The 13,886-nt window shown below is 33.7% G+C and overlaps 1 protein-coding gene across 2 annotated transcripts in view; it reads right to left on the minus strand.

The window, feature by feature from the left end:
* The window catches only part of BMT2 (base methyltransferase of 25S rRNA 2 homolog), a 96,608-nt gene that overhangs the window by 67,659 nt on the left and 15,063 nt on the right, over positions 1-13,886 (minus strand). For both annotated transcript variants that reach the window (XM_017535038.2, XM_017535039.2), the window contains exon 2: positions 12,960-13,101. In XM_017535038.2, the coding sequence (XP_017390527.1) occupies positions 12,960-13,101 (142 nt within the window). The remainder of the gene's footprint in view (positions 1-12,959; positions 13,102-13,886) is intronic.

A 13,886-nucleotide genomic window follows, 5' to 3' on the forward strand; every position in this document is an offset into this window, starting at 1 on the left:
TTGATGAGAATGAAAAATGTTACACTTTTTACAGATTTATACATAATTATCAAAACTTGGAAGCAACCAAGATGTCCTTCCATAGGTAGATGGATAAACTGTGATACAGCTAGACAACAGAATATTATTCAGCATTATAAAGAAATGAACTATCGAGCCATAAATAGAGAAGAACCTTAAAAGCTAATTAAAGCTAAAGAGGCCAATCAGAAAAAGCTATAAACTTTATGATTCCAAACAACTATATGACATTCCGGAAAAGGCAAACTATGAAGTCAGTAAAAAAGTTGGTGGTTGCAGATGGGTGAACAGGCCAGCTCAAAGAATTTTTAGGGCAGTTAAACTGTCCTGTATGATACCATAATGGAGGATACATATCACTATACATTTTTCAAAAACCACAGAATGTGCAGCACCAAAAATGAACCCTATGGTTAACTATGGACTTTGGGTGATAATGATGTATTAACGTAAGTTCAACAACTGTAACAAAATCTACCACTCTGGGGCTGGATACTGACAGTAGGGGAGACTATACATGTTTGGGAGGCAGTGGGTTGTAAATGGGAACTTTCTATACTTTCTGGTCAATTTTATCGTGGGTTTCTGGTCAACTGTGTTGTAAACCCACTGCTCTAAAAAAAAGTCTACTTAAAAGAGATCAACCAACCAACCCTGGGGTAAATACATCATGTATCTCCTGATGTATTACACTGAGAGGGACAAAACATCACTCATGCAAAACCCTTGCTAATGATACACTTATACCTCATCACAAAAAAAACTATACATATCCAAATTGAGAGGCAAGCTATAAAATGTTGACTTTTAAAAAATGGCTGTATCATCCGGGCGCAGTGGCTCACACCTATTATCTCAGCACTTTGGGAGGCTGAGGCAGGCAGATAACCTGATGTCAGGAGTTGGAGACTAGCCTGACCAGCATGGTGAAACCTCATCTCTACTAAAACATAAAAATAAGTTGGGTGTGGTGGTGGGTGCCTGTAATCCCAGCTACTCAGGAGGCTAAGGCAGGAGAATCGCTTGAACCCAGGAGGCAGACGTTGCAGTGAGCCAAGATCGCACCATTGCACTCCAGCCTGGGCAACGAACGTGAGTGAAACTCTGTCTTGGCGGAAAAAAAAGCCTCATCATAAAAAGACAAAAAAGAAAAGAAAAAAATGGTTTTGAATTTTTCTAGATTAAAGATCAAAAAGACTTAATGAAGTGCAATGAGTTATCTCTGATGAGATACTGGATTGAAAAAAAAATCCAGGTGTAAAGGACATTATTGTGAAAACTGGGGAAATTTGATTATGAATTACATTAGTTAGTATTATATTCATGCTAAATTGCTGGAGTGTGACAGTTGTATTATGATTACGTAGAAGAATGTTCTCACATGATACACATTGAAATATTCAGGAATAAAAGTCTCATAATTTCTATAGCTGACTCTCAAAAGGTTCAGCAGAGAGCAAGGGAGAAAAAGGACCCAGAGGAGAGAGGGAACGAGATATAAAATAAGTAGAGTAACAGTTTTTCAGAAGCTGAAGGAAAGAAAGTGTGAGTGAAGGATTTTATATCCATCCAAACTATGTATCTTGTAACAAAATTATATAAAACCAGTTTGTAAGATGGGTGAACTTAGAGAATATCATAATTCCAAGTTATTTTTAAATAATTTACTGGACGATGAACTTCATCTATGAGATGATTAGGAAATGCTGGTGAAGAAGTAGGGAATAAAAAGCATTAATTCACTAAAAAAAGGGTACTTCAAAATGCTAAAGGCATTCAATTCACTTTAATTCCCAGTGAATATGTAACTATTATAAATAGTTATCTACCACTTATCCTACAGCCACCTTTACAAAGCACAAATTGCATGAGATGCATGGAGAAACAGACAAATGCCAACAATAGGGAACTTTAACATTCCACTTTCAATCAAGTGAATGAAAAGGTTATAGAAGCCCTAAAAAACCTAACAAAGTTTACCCTTATTGCTAGAAGATGAACTTTGCACTCAGAGAGTATAGCTTCTTTTTAAGTACACATGGAATAGTCACAAAAATTACCATATATGTGTATTAAGTCATGAAAAACACTGTAGTAAAAGCCATAAAGAAAAAATAATTCAGACAAAATTATACAATTGCAATGCAATTAAACTAGAATTAACCAAAAACAAGAAACACATTCTACCTGCAATTTAAAAAAAATAACTTGGGTCAGAGAGCAAATACTAATAAAAATCACAGAATATCTAAAATAATAATAATGATGATGAAAGCAGTACAGTCAGAAGCTAAGGAATGCAACTAAAATAGCAATCTGATGAAAATTCAGATACTTTAATGTTTATATCAATACAAACAAAAGAATAAAAATAAACACTGAACTCAAAGGATTAGAAAAATAAAGCAAAGCAAAAGAAAGGAGTACCAACAAACATATAAAAAGATTCTTTAACTTGTGTAACTTTTTTTCCAGAAAAATATACCAAATATATAGAATAGAAAAGTGTCCTAAATTTGACTTAGTAGAAACAAAGTTTAAACAAAATGAAAATCCAATGATGAAAGAGTTATGAGTTAATCTCACTAAAAAGCACCAGTACAAGCCTTCAAAAACCAAATAACCCCTGTATTAATCATGCTTCTTTTATACTTTCTGTTATCTTTCATATTTTGATATTTTGGTAGGGGAGTTGGAGGGGTGTGCTTATACATCCAGAGAGAGACTGCCCCTCTCAGGACCAGCTAATTCCTTAACATGGTAAACCTATTTGGGAAAACATATCTCATATGCAAGCCAACTGCTATCTAACTTTTATACATAAACCAATAATTACCCACTATTAAATCAACTCAAGACTATATATCAGACAACAAGGGACAGCCCCTAGTCCCTAAAGCCCACTTAAATTAATCAACCTAGCCAATCCTAAACCGTTTACTCCGCCCTGCCTTGCCTTTTCCACAAAAAAGTCAGTTACAGCTCTGGTCTAGGCTTTCCTTTAGCTCCTGCTTCTGACTCCTAACTAAATCTGGTGCTTCCTCTGTCCTGCATGGTGTGGTATGTCTTCTTCTCTCAGGAAATAAAAGTAATAATTATTTCAATGGCATTGATGATCTCTCCATGTTTTCCCTCAGTCACCTCTACAAATTAAAATTCCACTGATACATGAGACAACCCCAAAAGTACTTAAACTGCTCCAAACCATAGAAACAAAAACATTTTTCCAAATTCATTTTCAGGGAGCAAAATTACAAGGACACTTATATCTAATAAAGACTATAAAAATAAAGACCAATATCACATAATATCAATAAAAATATGAAATTAAATTTTAGCAAACAGAGTTAAATATGACCAAGTGAAATGTATTTCAGGAATGCAAGGATGGTTCAGCAAAAGAAAATCCACTAATACAATTCACTATATTCATAAATCTAAGACAAGACACTTATTCTTCTCTATAGATACTGAAAGGTAATTCAACAAAATCCAATATCCATTCCTAATATAAACACTCAATAAAATATAAATTGGTAAACACTTCCTTAATAATATATAAGTATATAATACATACACACCAGCCAAAAAGCCAGCAACTTATTTAATGAGGATACACCATATACATTATTACAAAATGAATCAAGTATAGCTATTTAACAGACAAGAGAAAAAAATTTAGTTAAACAGGAGAGAAAGAAATAAAACTTTGTGTATTTATAGATGACATAATGGATATACCCAGACAACACAATATGAGTTCTGATAAAAGAACCAATCATAAACTCGTATAAACAGAAAATTCAATAAAATGGTAGAATGTAAAACACTAACAAATCAAAATCATCTATCTATCTACACACATGCCAACAGCCTGTTAGAATATAGTCATGTGTTGCTTAACAATGGGGATGTGTTCTAAGAAATGCATCAATAAGATAACTTCCTTGTAAAATCACCACAGTATATTTAAACCTAGATGGTACAGCCTACTACATGTCTACAGCATGTTACCATACTGAATACTGTAGGCCACTGTAACACAATGGTTAGGTCTGTGTATCTAAACATAGAAAATATATAGTAAAAGTATAATCTTATGGAACCACCACTGCCTATCCATATAGTTCCACTGTTGATAGAGATGTCATTATGTGATGCATAGCTGTATAACATAAGGGAAGAGGACATTTATAATAGCAATAAAAATGATAAATACCTAGAAGTAAGCACAACAAGAAATGTGCATATTCACTATAGAGAAAACCTTAAAACACTACTTTGCAAAAGTAGTCTGCTACTGTTGACTAAAGTAGACTAGGACAAATGGAAAGACATACCTTTTTAATGGATAGGACGATTTGACATTATTGAGATATCGGTTTTTTCCAATTTATGAGAAAATTAATGTAATCTCAATAAAAGTATTTTTTATAATGTAGCTGGACCAGTTGATCCTAAAGTACATGTGGAAAAAAGCAAAAGCAAGAAAAACCAAGAAAACTCTGAAAAAGAATAATGTAAGATAGGATATGGGGTGAAGATGCCATAGAACAGCATTACTATAAGTCTTTATGATTAAATAGTGGTATTATGCATGGATAAATGATATACATAATGGAATATGACAGAAAAGCTAAAACAGAACCAACTATGTGGGGAAACTTGGTATATCATGTAAGTGTCACGTCAAATTACTGAAGAAAAGGTAAAGTTCTTAATAAATGTTGGGGAAATGGGTAACTTTGGTAGAAAAAAATTAGATCAATACTTCACAACACCAAATTTAACTTCTAAACAGGCAGAAATCTAATGTAATAAATGAGAAATCACATACATACTAGAAGAAAGCATGAGTGAATAACAAATTATCATTTGAATATACAGGAATTCCTACAGTCTGGTAATCAGTAAAGCTTTTCTAAGACAATCAAAATCTAGAAGCAGTAAAACAAAAGACTGATATATCTAACCACATAAAAATAAAAACTTTCTGCATAGCAAAAGATACAGTCAAAGACAAAGGGCACATATCTTTAAATGATATAAAGAGCTCTAAAAAAAATCAAGAAAAATTAGAGACCAAAAGTCAATAGAAAAAATAAAAAACTATCCAAAAAAAATCACATAATTCACAAAAAATGAGAAAGGCAAATGATTCCTAAATACATAAAAAGGTACTTGACCTCATTCATAAGAGAAATGTAAAATAAATTCATGCTAGAGAGATATCCACTCTCATCTATCAGAGAAAAATTCAACAGCTGAGTCACACACTATGTTGGTGAAGTTATAGAGAAACGGGTAATCTTATCTATTTATTTATTTGCTGGTGAAACTGCAAAATGATACAACCTCTACACAGGGCAATTTGGCAGTATCTAATAAAAACACATATGCATTTAGTCTCCATTCTTACAATTCCACACCTAGAAATCTACAAATATACAATGACAAAAATACAAAATGCATATATACAAAGTTATTCATTACAGCAATATTTGTAACAGCAAAAGCTTGTAAACAAGTAATGAAAATGAGGAATATATCTGTATAGCTGTGATGGTTAATTTTAAGTATTAATTGTCAAATATCTTGGATATTTCTTTGAAGGTGTTTTGGGATGATATTAACATTTAAATTGGGAGATTAAATGAAGCAGACTGCCCTCCCTTAACGTGAGTGGGCCTCAATCAATCAGTTGATGCCTGAATAGAACAAAAAAGCCGACTCTCTGTTGAATAATTGAGAATTCCTCCTGCCTGACTACCTTTGAACTGGGACACCGGCTTTTTCCCACCTTCAGACTCAAACTAAAACATCAGCTCTTCCTAGGCCTAGAGGCTGCTGGCCTTTAGAATGGATCTATAGCTTCAGCTCTCGTGGATTTCCACCTTGCAGTTCTTGGGTCTTGTCAAACTCGATAATCATATGCATTAATTCTTTAAAATAAATCTTACTAAACAGACAAAACAGACACATCCTATTGCTTCCGTTTCTCTGGAGACTCCTGACCAATATCAAACACAGTGATTCTTATGTTACATAATTAAGTAAAAAAAAGAGTATATAGCAGTATACAACACACTACCACCTACAGAGATAAGAAAGGGTGGATATATATACATATGCATATGTACATGTGCATGAATTTGTTTATTTTTGCAAAAACAAACACTAGTAGGATAAAAAGAAAAAAAAAAGACAAATGAAAATGGTTATCCACAGGAGGTGTTACCTGGTGTAATGCCTATATGACATAGTTGAATTTTGACCCTGTCCCAACTCTGCTTATCTTTAAGAAACAGGATAACTGTAATAAAGTTTCCTTTGTAATTAGACCAGCTGAGACCAGTTAGAACCAAGATCTCCGACCTCATGAAAAGACCTTACATTTCATTGTAATCCATGCTAAATGAAATGGTGCACCCAACAGTACCATGACAGTTGGCAATGACCTTAACAACAACCAGAAGAAGCCATAAAATGACACAATGGAAGGTGGCACTCCAGTTCTAGAAAGTTCACTGCCCATTTCCAGAAAGTATATGAATATTTAACATCTTGCTTTTAATGTCCAATGCCTTCATTAGAAAACCCTCTATTTTAACTCCCACCCAGCCTCTCAGTAGTGGAGAAGTTGAATTGTGAGTCATGCCTGCTTCTCAATTCCATGGCCATTAAACAAAGCCTGCACTTCTTGATCCTCACTTTTGGTTTTTTGTACTGGTTTCGTGACTCTGAAAAGGGAAAGACCCCATCTTTGGGGGAACCAGCTTCGCTGGTAACAGAGGCAGGTGTAAATGAAGAAAATAAAAGGGAGCCTTTTTGAGTATATTTTTTTTTTTATAAAGTTTGACTTTTGAACCATGTAAAATGTTTTACAGTCTCCAAAATTAAAATAAGAACAAAAAACCCCAAAACTGAAAATAAAGTGAAATCAACTGTATAGAAAATTGGTATTATAATCATACAGAAAAGAACTGTTTCAGGCAACTTTACAGCATGTATTCTGATCCTTGGTGGTATATGTTCTAAAGACAAAAGAACGGTAAAGAAATCTTAAATTTCATTCAGTTATTTATTTTTAGAAGATTGGCACTGCAATTTTAAATCATTTTATGTAAATTTTAGGAAAAGCTAACATATCAACGTAATTCAGAACCAAGTCCTTCAGTGTGACAGAACAGAAACAGAAAACAAAGAAGTTAAAAAAAATATAAAACAAAGTTGTTAAAACAAAAATCTTATAATATTAAATTGGAGTGGAAAAAATCAACTAGGAATTTGAATATTTATATATGACTGCATAATAAATAACATATATTATTTTTCTAATTCTCTTTATCAAAAAGATGCAGAATAAAGCACACCCCATGAACATCTAGTGCACGGATGTTACTTTCCAAATGCCATTTCCCACTAAATGAAACTAGGACTCCCTGAAGAAACAGTTTGATTCCAGGTCTTGACAAGGGAAATCAAATACTCATCTTTGCACTACACAGCAAGAAAAGTGCACACAGGTGATGTAACACACAGAAGCAAACTTTGAGCTCCTGCTGCCTAATATGAAATTATTTGAACACCCCACCCACCAAAAAAGACTAATAATAAAAAATGGAATAAATAAAAATCCAAGACGTTACAGTGACATTCCAGAAAAAACCACACAACCAACTTGTACTAATTGTAATTGACTATTATACCAATTACTTTTGTGAAAACTGGCAATTAAATAGAATTACATATTTTTTCATTCTGCTTTTCTGTATAACATGTAATCATTTACTGTTTATAAAGGAAAGCTCTTATTTACAAAAGAATGCCGGCTAATGTCAAGAAATAATACAATTTTTAAAATAATTATTTTGTAACCCCAAATGAATTATTATTTAATAAATGGAAGTAAAACTATTGAAAGACTGTCAGAAGGGAGGATTGATCCACAAGCCAAAATATCACTCTACACATTCCTTGTTAATTGTAAAGGGATAACATAAATTTACAATGGAAAGATTGAGTAGATATTACCTTAAGCAAATGACATTCAGAATCTCTAATGGTGGTATACCTCACAATAAAAACCTACTAATATGATGAAAAATGAAGTATGAAATGTCGCCTGATAGATATTTTTGCAAAAATATCTGACCTGAATCAATCCTTTAGACCCAACTTTCAGTTTACAGGAAATAAATGAGATTGAGGAAATAAATAATTGGTCCCATAAGAAAACAATCAGATAATCCTGAATGTAGGACACAAAACTAGTTTGGAATTAGGATACAGATTATCAGAACAGCTCATATGATACAATTTAAAAAACAATGTATTAGGCTGGGCGCTGAGGTTTTTGCCTGTAATGCAGCACTCTGGGAGAGTGAGGCAGGCATATCACCTGAGGTCAAGAGTTCGAGACCAGCCTGGCCAACAAGGCGAAACACCATCTCTACTAAAAATACAAAAATTAGCAGGGCATGGTGGCACATGTCTGTAATCCCAGCTACTTGGGAGGCTGAGGTTGGAGAATTGCTTGAACCCAGGAGGCAGAGGTTGCAGTGAGCCGAGATCATGCCATTGCACTCCAGCCTGGGTGACAAGAGCAAAACTCTGTCTCAAAAATAAATAAATAAGTAACCCCCCCCCCGCCCCCAAAATATACTAAAAAGAAATCATGAGAGATAAGAATGCAAAGGGGTCTAAAGGAACTAAATTACAGAGAAGCACAAGTACTTTCAAAATGAGAAGGGATCTCGGGCACTGGGGCATTTGCTGAAACAGAACCTGAGCGGCAGAGGATCAAGTCTTCCAGGATAGAAATACTCTGCTGGATTAAAGGGGAATGGCAGAGCTTTTAACAACTGCTTGGCTGTGTGGCAGACTGAAATCTTTAAGAAACTCAAATATATGAATTCTCTCCATTCTTCTCCTGATTCCCTCCATAGGTCTATTTATGAGTATGTGAAGGCAGCAAGAGCACTGGAGGCTGGGAGTGGGACTAAAAAGGAGAAAAAGATTAGGCTTATGTCCTCCAAGAGGGTCACATCTGTAATACACACAGAACACGACTAATTCACTAGCAAAGCACTTGAAACCAAAAGTGAACTGAAACCATCTAAAGAGATCAACCAGTTCCAATACAGCTCAACTTCTGATGGTATCAGAGTGTTCAGCCTTTAATTCTAGCTGCCTGTCAGAGTAAAAAAAGCATGCCTCTCTGGAGGAAAATATTTATGCCAGTCTCTTCTAAACACAATGCCAGTATAAAAAAAGAATTACCACACATAAAGCAGGAAAAAATGATTTATAACCAAAAGACAAAATAGCCAACGGAAACAGATTCACAAATAAGACATGTGATAATAAGCAGACAAAAACTTTCAAATAACGATTATACATTTAAAATAAAATAGAGAAAAAGACAACTCAAATGGATAAAAGCACAGAGAACTTGAACAGAAAAATTAAATCTCTAAAGAGCCAAATAATTATTACAGAAAAACTGAGAAAAATGGTATCTTAGAAACATGTCTATTAGTAATTAATAAAAAAAATCAAGAAAAATCAGTAAAGATATATAGAATACTCGAACAACACTATTAACCAGCGTGAACCAACAATTGCAAAATGTAGAATGTAGGATATTCTACAAATTAAATGACATTTATCTAAAAACTCAATGTTATGAAAAACAAGAAGAAGAACCTAATAGTTGTAACCATCAAATACAATGTATGAGACTTTACTGAATTTAGGAAAAAAAAAATATATATATATACATATATAAATTTAAAAATACATTTTGAAGACAGAAAAATCTGAACTTATGAACAATGTATTTTAGAAAATTGGAAGATTACCGTTAACTGTCTTAATGTGATGATGGTGTTGTGGTTATGTAGAAAAATTTCCTAATTCTTAGGAGATGTGTGCTAATAGATTTAGGGATAAAATATAATGTTACCTGCAATTTACTTTCAAATAGTTCAGGAAATAATGTGTTTACAGTATATATTTCTCTGTATTTAAAGAGCTAAAAAAGGCAGATTCCTTTACTGAAAGTACAGTTATACCTTTATATTTTTCCTGTTGCGTGTGTGTGTGTGTGTGTGTGTGTGTATGCGTGTGTGTGTGTGTGTGTATATATATATATATATATATATATATATATATATATATAAACCTAAAGTAATATATATATTACTTTAGGTTCTGGGTTTTTCCTGATTTTTAATGCTTCATATTGCATATAATATTTTATTATTCTGTTCTTAGCAGGATAATGTCAGTAAGGCTTACCTCATATAACATATTCCCATGAGTTTTAAAAGTATAACCAGAAACACACTTTTGTCCAACTCTTAGGCCACTTTACCTTTCAAACTGACATGGCTTTTAGAATTATCAAAAAGAGAAAAAAGCTACATATAGCTCAAATTATAAATAACTCAAGTTTCAAAATGTAATATTGTTTCAGTCTTTTCCCCCAACCTAGTTTTAGGTTTAAAGTAAAGACATTATATAACTTCTCTTAGTATTACTTCTGATAGTTAAAAAAAGAAAAAAAGAAAGAAATTTAACCATCTTGCCACTGTTTTTTTTTTTAATAGTATGACCTAAATTCCTATTAATGATTTTTTTCAACAGTTTACTTAAAAATGACCTGTGATAATATAACATTGATAAAACACATATCCAAGGAAAAAGAAAGAAGAGTGAAGTTTGAGGAAGAGTCACTCTTCAAGCAGAAGGTATAAGAAAATGCTCCTATGAGAATACCACATATCAAAGTTCACCTAAAAGATACAGTTTGAGGGGTTACCTGCTGTATTGTAATAGTAATTTTAAAACACTACTACTGCCGAGTACGGTGGCTTACACCTGTAATCCCAACACTTTGAGAGGCCAAGGCGGGTAGATCACGAGATCAGGAATTCAAGACCAGCTTGGCCAAGATGGTGAAACCCTGTTTCTACTAAAAATACAAAAATTATCCAGGTGTAGTGGCTGGTGTATGTAATCCCAGCTACTCGGGAGGCTGAGGCAGAGAACTGCTTGAACCCAAGAGGTGGAGGAGGTTGCAATAAGCTAAGATTATGCCACTGCACTCCAGCCAGGGCAACAGAGTGAGAGTCTGTCTCAAAAAAAAAAACCCAACAACAAAAAATGCTACTGCTAAAAATCCAACAATGATGGTCTTAAACCGTGATAGTGCTGATTTCCTGACTGGATTACACTGCCACTTTCTGCTACAGGGGAACTATTTGGTTTGGTAATATGCCTCATTTTGTGTTTCTTAACTCAAGGAAGAAAATGTGTATTCTGAATAACATCAGATTTATAACCATTTTGTCTCTAGAAACAAGCAAATAAAACCAAACATTTAACTCCAACCACCCATTTCCTATTATTCTGGCACCTTTCTTTAGTTCCTTAACTCCATTATTCTTTGACTCCACAATCCACTGACCGTACCACCTTTTCACTATTCCTTTTATTTTCAATTCCCTTATATCATCATAATCACTAAAATGTATGCCCCATCACCTCCCTGGCTGTCATTACACTTATTCGAACATTAATCCTAGTACAATACTGTCCAGTCGAACTCACTATCTCATTAACCAACCAAACTGTTTAACTATAATTTTGTGCCATGATTATTGAAGTAGTCTTCTAACTGGGTTACCTTACTGACACCCCTGCCCTTCCTAGAGTCTATTATTTACACAAAAATTGATTCTTAAGATTTCTTGACATCTTGCAAAAGGTGAATAAAATCCTCTCACTTCTTTTGTCAAAATATTCAGTGACTTCTCATTTCACTCAGAGTAAAAGCCTATGTCTTTAAAATGGTCCACAAAACCCTACAAAATCTAGCTGTTCACTATTTTATTTTCTACTTCTCTCCCTCTGTTTGCTCTGGTCATACTGGTATCCTGGCTGTTTCTGAAACATGCCAGCAAGCCTCTACTTCAAGGTCTTTAGACTCAGTAGGGCTGGTTTACTCTCTCATTTCCTTTATGTCATTGGCACACATCACAACTGAAGCGTACATCAAGAATTTAAGATTTAAAAAATTTTAAGATGTTTTAAGACTTTAAATTTTAGAACTCACTTTTACTTGAATCTAAATTATCTAAAGAACCTTCTTTTTTTTTGAGACAGAGTCTTGCTCTGTTGCCAGGTGCCAGGCTGGAGTGCAGTGGTGCAATCTCAGCTCACTGCAACGTCCACCTCCAGGGTTCCAGCAATTCTCCTGCCTCAGCCTCCTGAGTAGCTGGGAATACAGGCTCACACCACCATGCCAAGCTAATTTTTGTATGTTAGTAGAGACGGGGTTTCACCATGTTGGCCAGGATGGTCTTGATCTCTTGACCTCATGATCCGCCCACCTCGGCATCCCAAAGTGCTGGGATTACAGGTGTGAGCCACTACATCCGGCCCTATCTAAAGAAATTTCTATATCATAACTTATTAATGAGTCAAGTATTGTTATATTTAAATGTATTGTATTTAAATGTATTAAATGAATTTAAAGCCATATTTTTTTTTGAGATGGAGTCTTGTTCTGTTGTCCAGGCTGAAGTGCAGTGGTACAATCTCAGCTCACTGCAACCTCTGCCTCCCAGGTTCAAGTGATTTTCCGGCCTCAGCCTCCTGGTAGCTGGGATTACAGGTGCATGCCACTATGCCTGGCTAATTTTTGTATTTTTAGTAGAGTGTGTCAAAAATATTTTTATTTAAAAAGATGAATAAAACAGACCTAGAGAAAGTGAAGCTAAAGGGCAAAAAGTTGTTTAAAAGATAGTATCTCTTTCACAGTATTTCTGGTATTCTACTTGGGTACTAAGAATTATACACAGCATTATTTAGAATTAAGAGTTTCAACAACACATTAGAAACCAAAAATGGTAATTCATAAAAGTACTTACCTACAACACCATTCAATACGACCTTCGCCCTCACAAGTTTTTGCCCAATGATTATCTGCCAAATTTTTCATTGCAACAGCATATTCACAAAGAGTTTCTTCATCCTCACAGTGTTCTCGCCAGATCTTATCAAAATCTCCCACTAAAAACAAAGAAATAAATGAATTAAGTGGAAACATGTCAGACTCTTGAAGTTTTAGCACAATCTAAAATTATTTAAAAATATAAACAAAATCATAAAGTAAAACTTCATAAATTTTAAACATTTAAAATATGTTTAAATATGTATGTTTAAATACATATGTTTAAATTGTTTAAATAGAAATATGTTTAAATAAAAGTTCCTTTATGTAAAGAGCTGCATCGTTTTAATTATGATTACTTAATAAATAAATATTATCATTTTGAACAGATGTGTGAAGCTGGAAAAACTGACAAAATATAAGCAGATACTGTATATACAAATTGTCAGTTAATAAACCAAAGACATGCTGGTAAGGAACAATTATGGCTGAGTGCTCAAGAATTAATTTTCCTGTTACTGTTGGGCAATATGACTTTCCATAAACCTCCTTCTTGACTGTTATTTTCTTTTATTTCTACATATATTAAAAAGGGGTTGGTAGGTAAGATAACATAAATTAAGCAATCAAGTACATATTTCTATTTACACACTTGGACTTGCTCTCGACATCCTGTGATTTAAAAAATTATAATTCTATATCAAAAACATTGCCTTGAAAGAAATTACTTTGGAACATTCGCCAAAGTTTTAAGCCTTAAAAAATGTCCCATATAAAAACTATAAGCTGACTACATTATCCAGTCAGCTACTACCTTTTTTTTAACAAATAAGTCATCACAATATGAAATCGGAAATATCACTGCGATGATGAATAAAGGTAGAAGAATGTTATCGCTAAATAA

Source organism: Cebus imitator, unplaced genomic scaffold (assembly GCF_001604975.1).
Source record: "Cebus imitator isolate Cc_AM_T3 unplaced genomic scaffold, Cebus_imitator-1.0 Scaffold90, whole genome shotgun sequence".
Classification (NCBI taxonomy): domain Eukaryota; kingdom Metazoa; phylum Chordata; class Mammalia; order Primates; family Cebidae; genus Cebus; species Cebus imitator.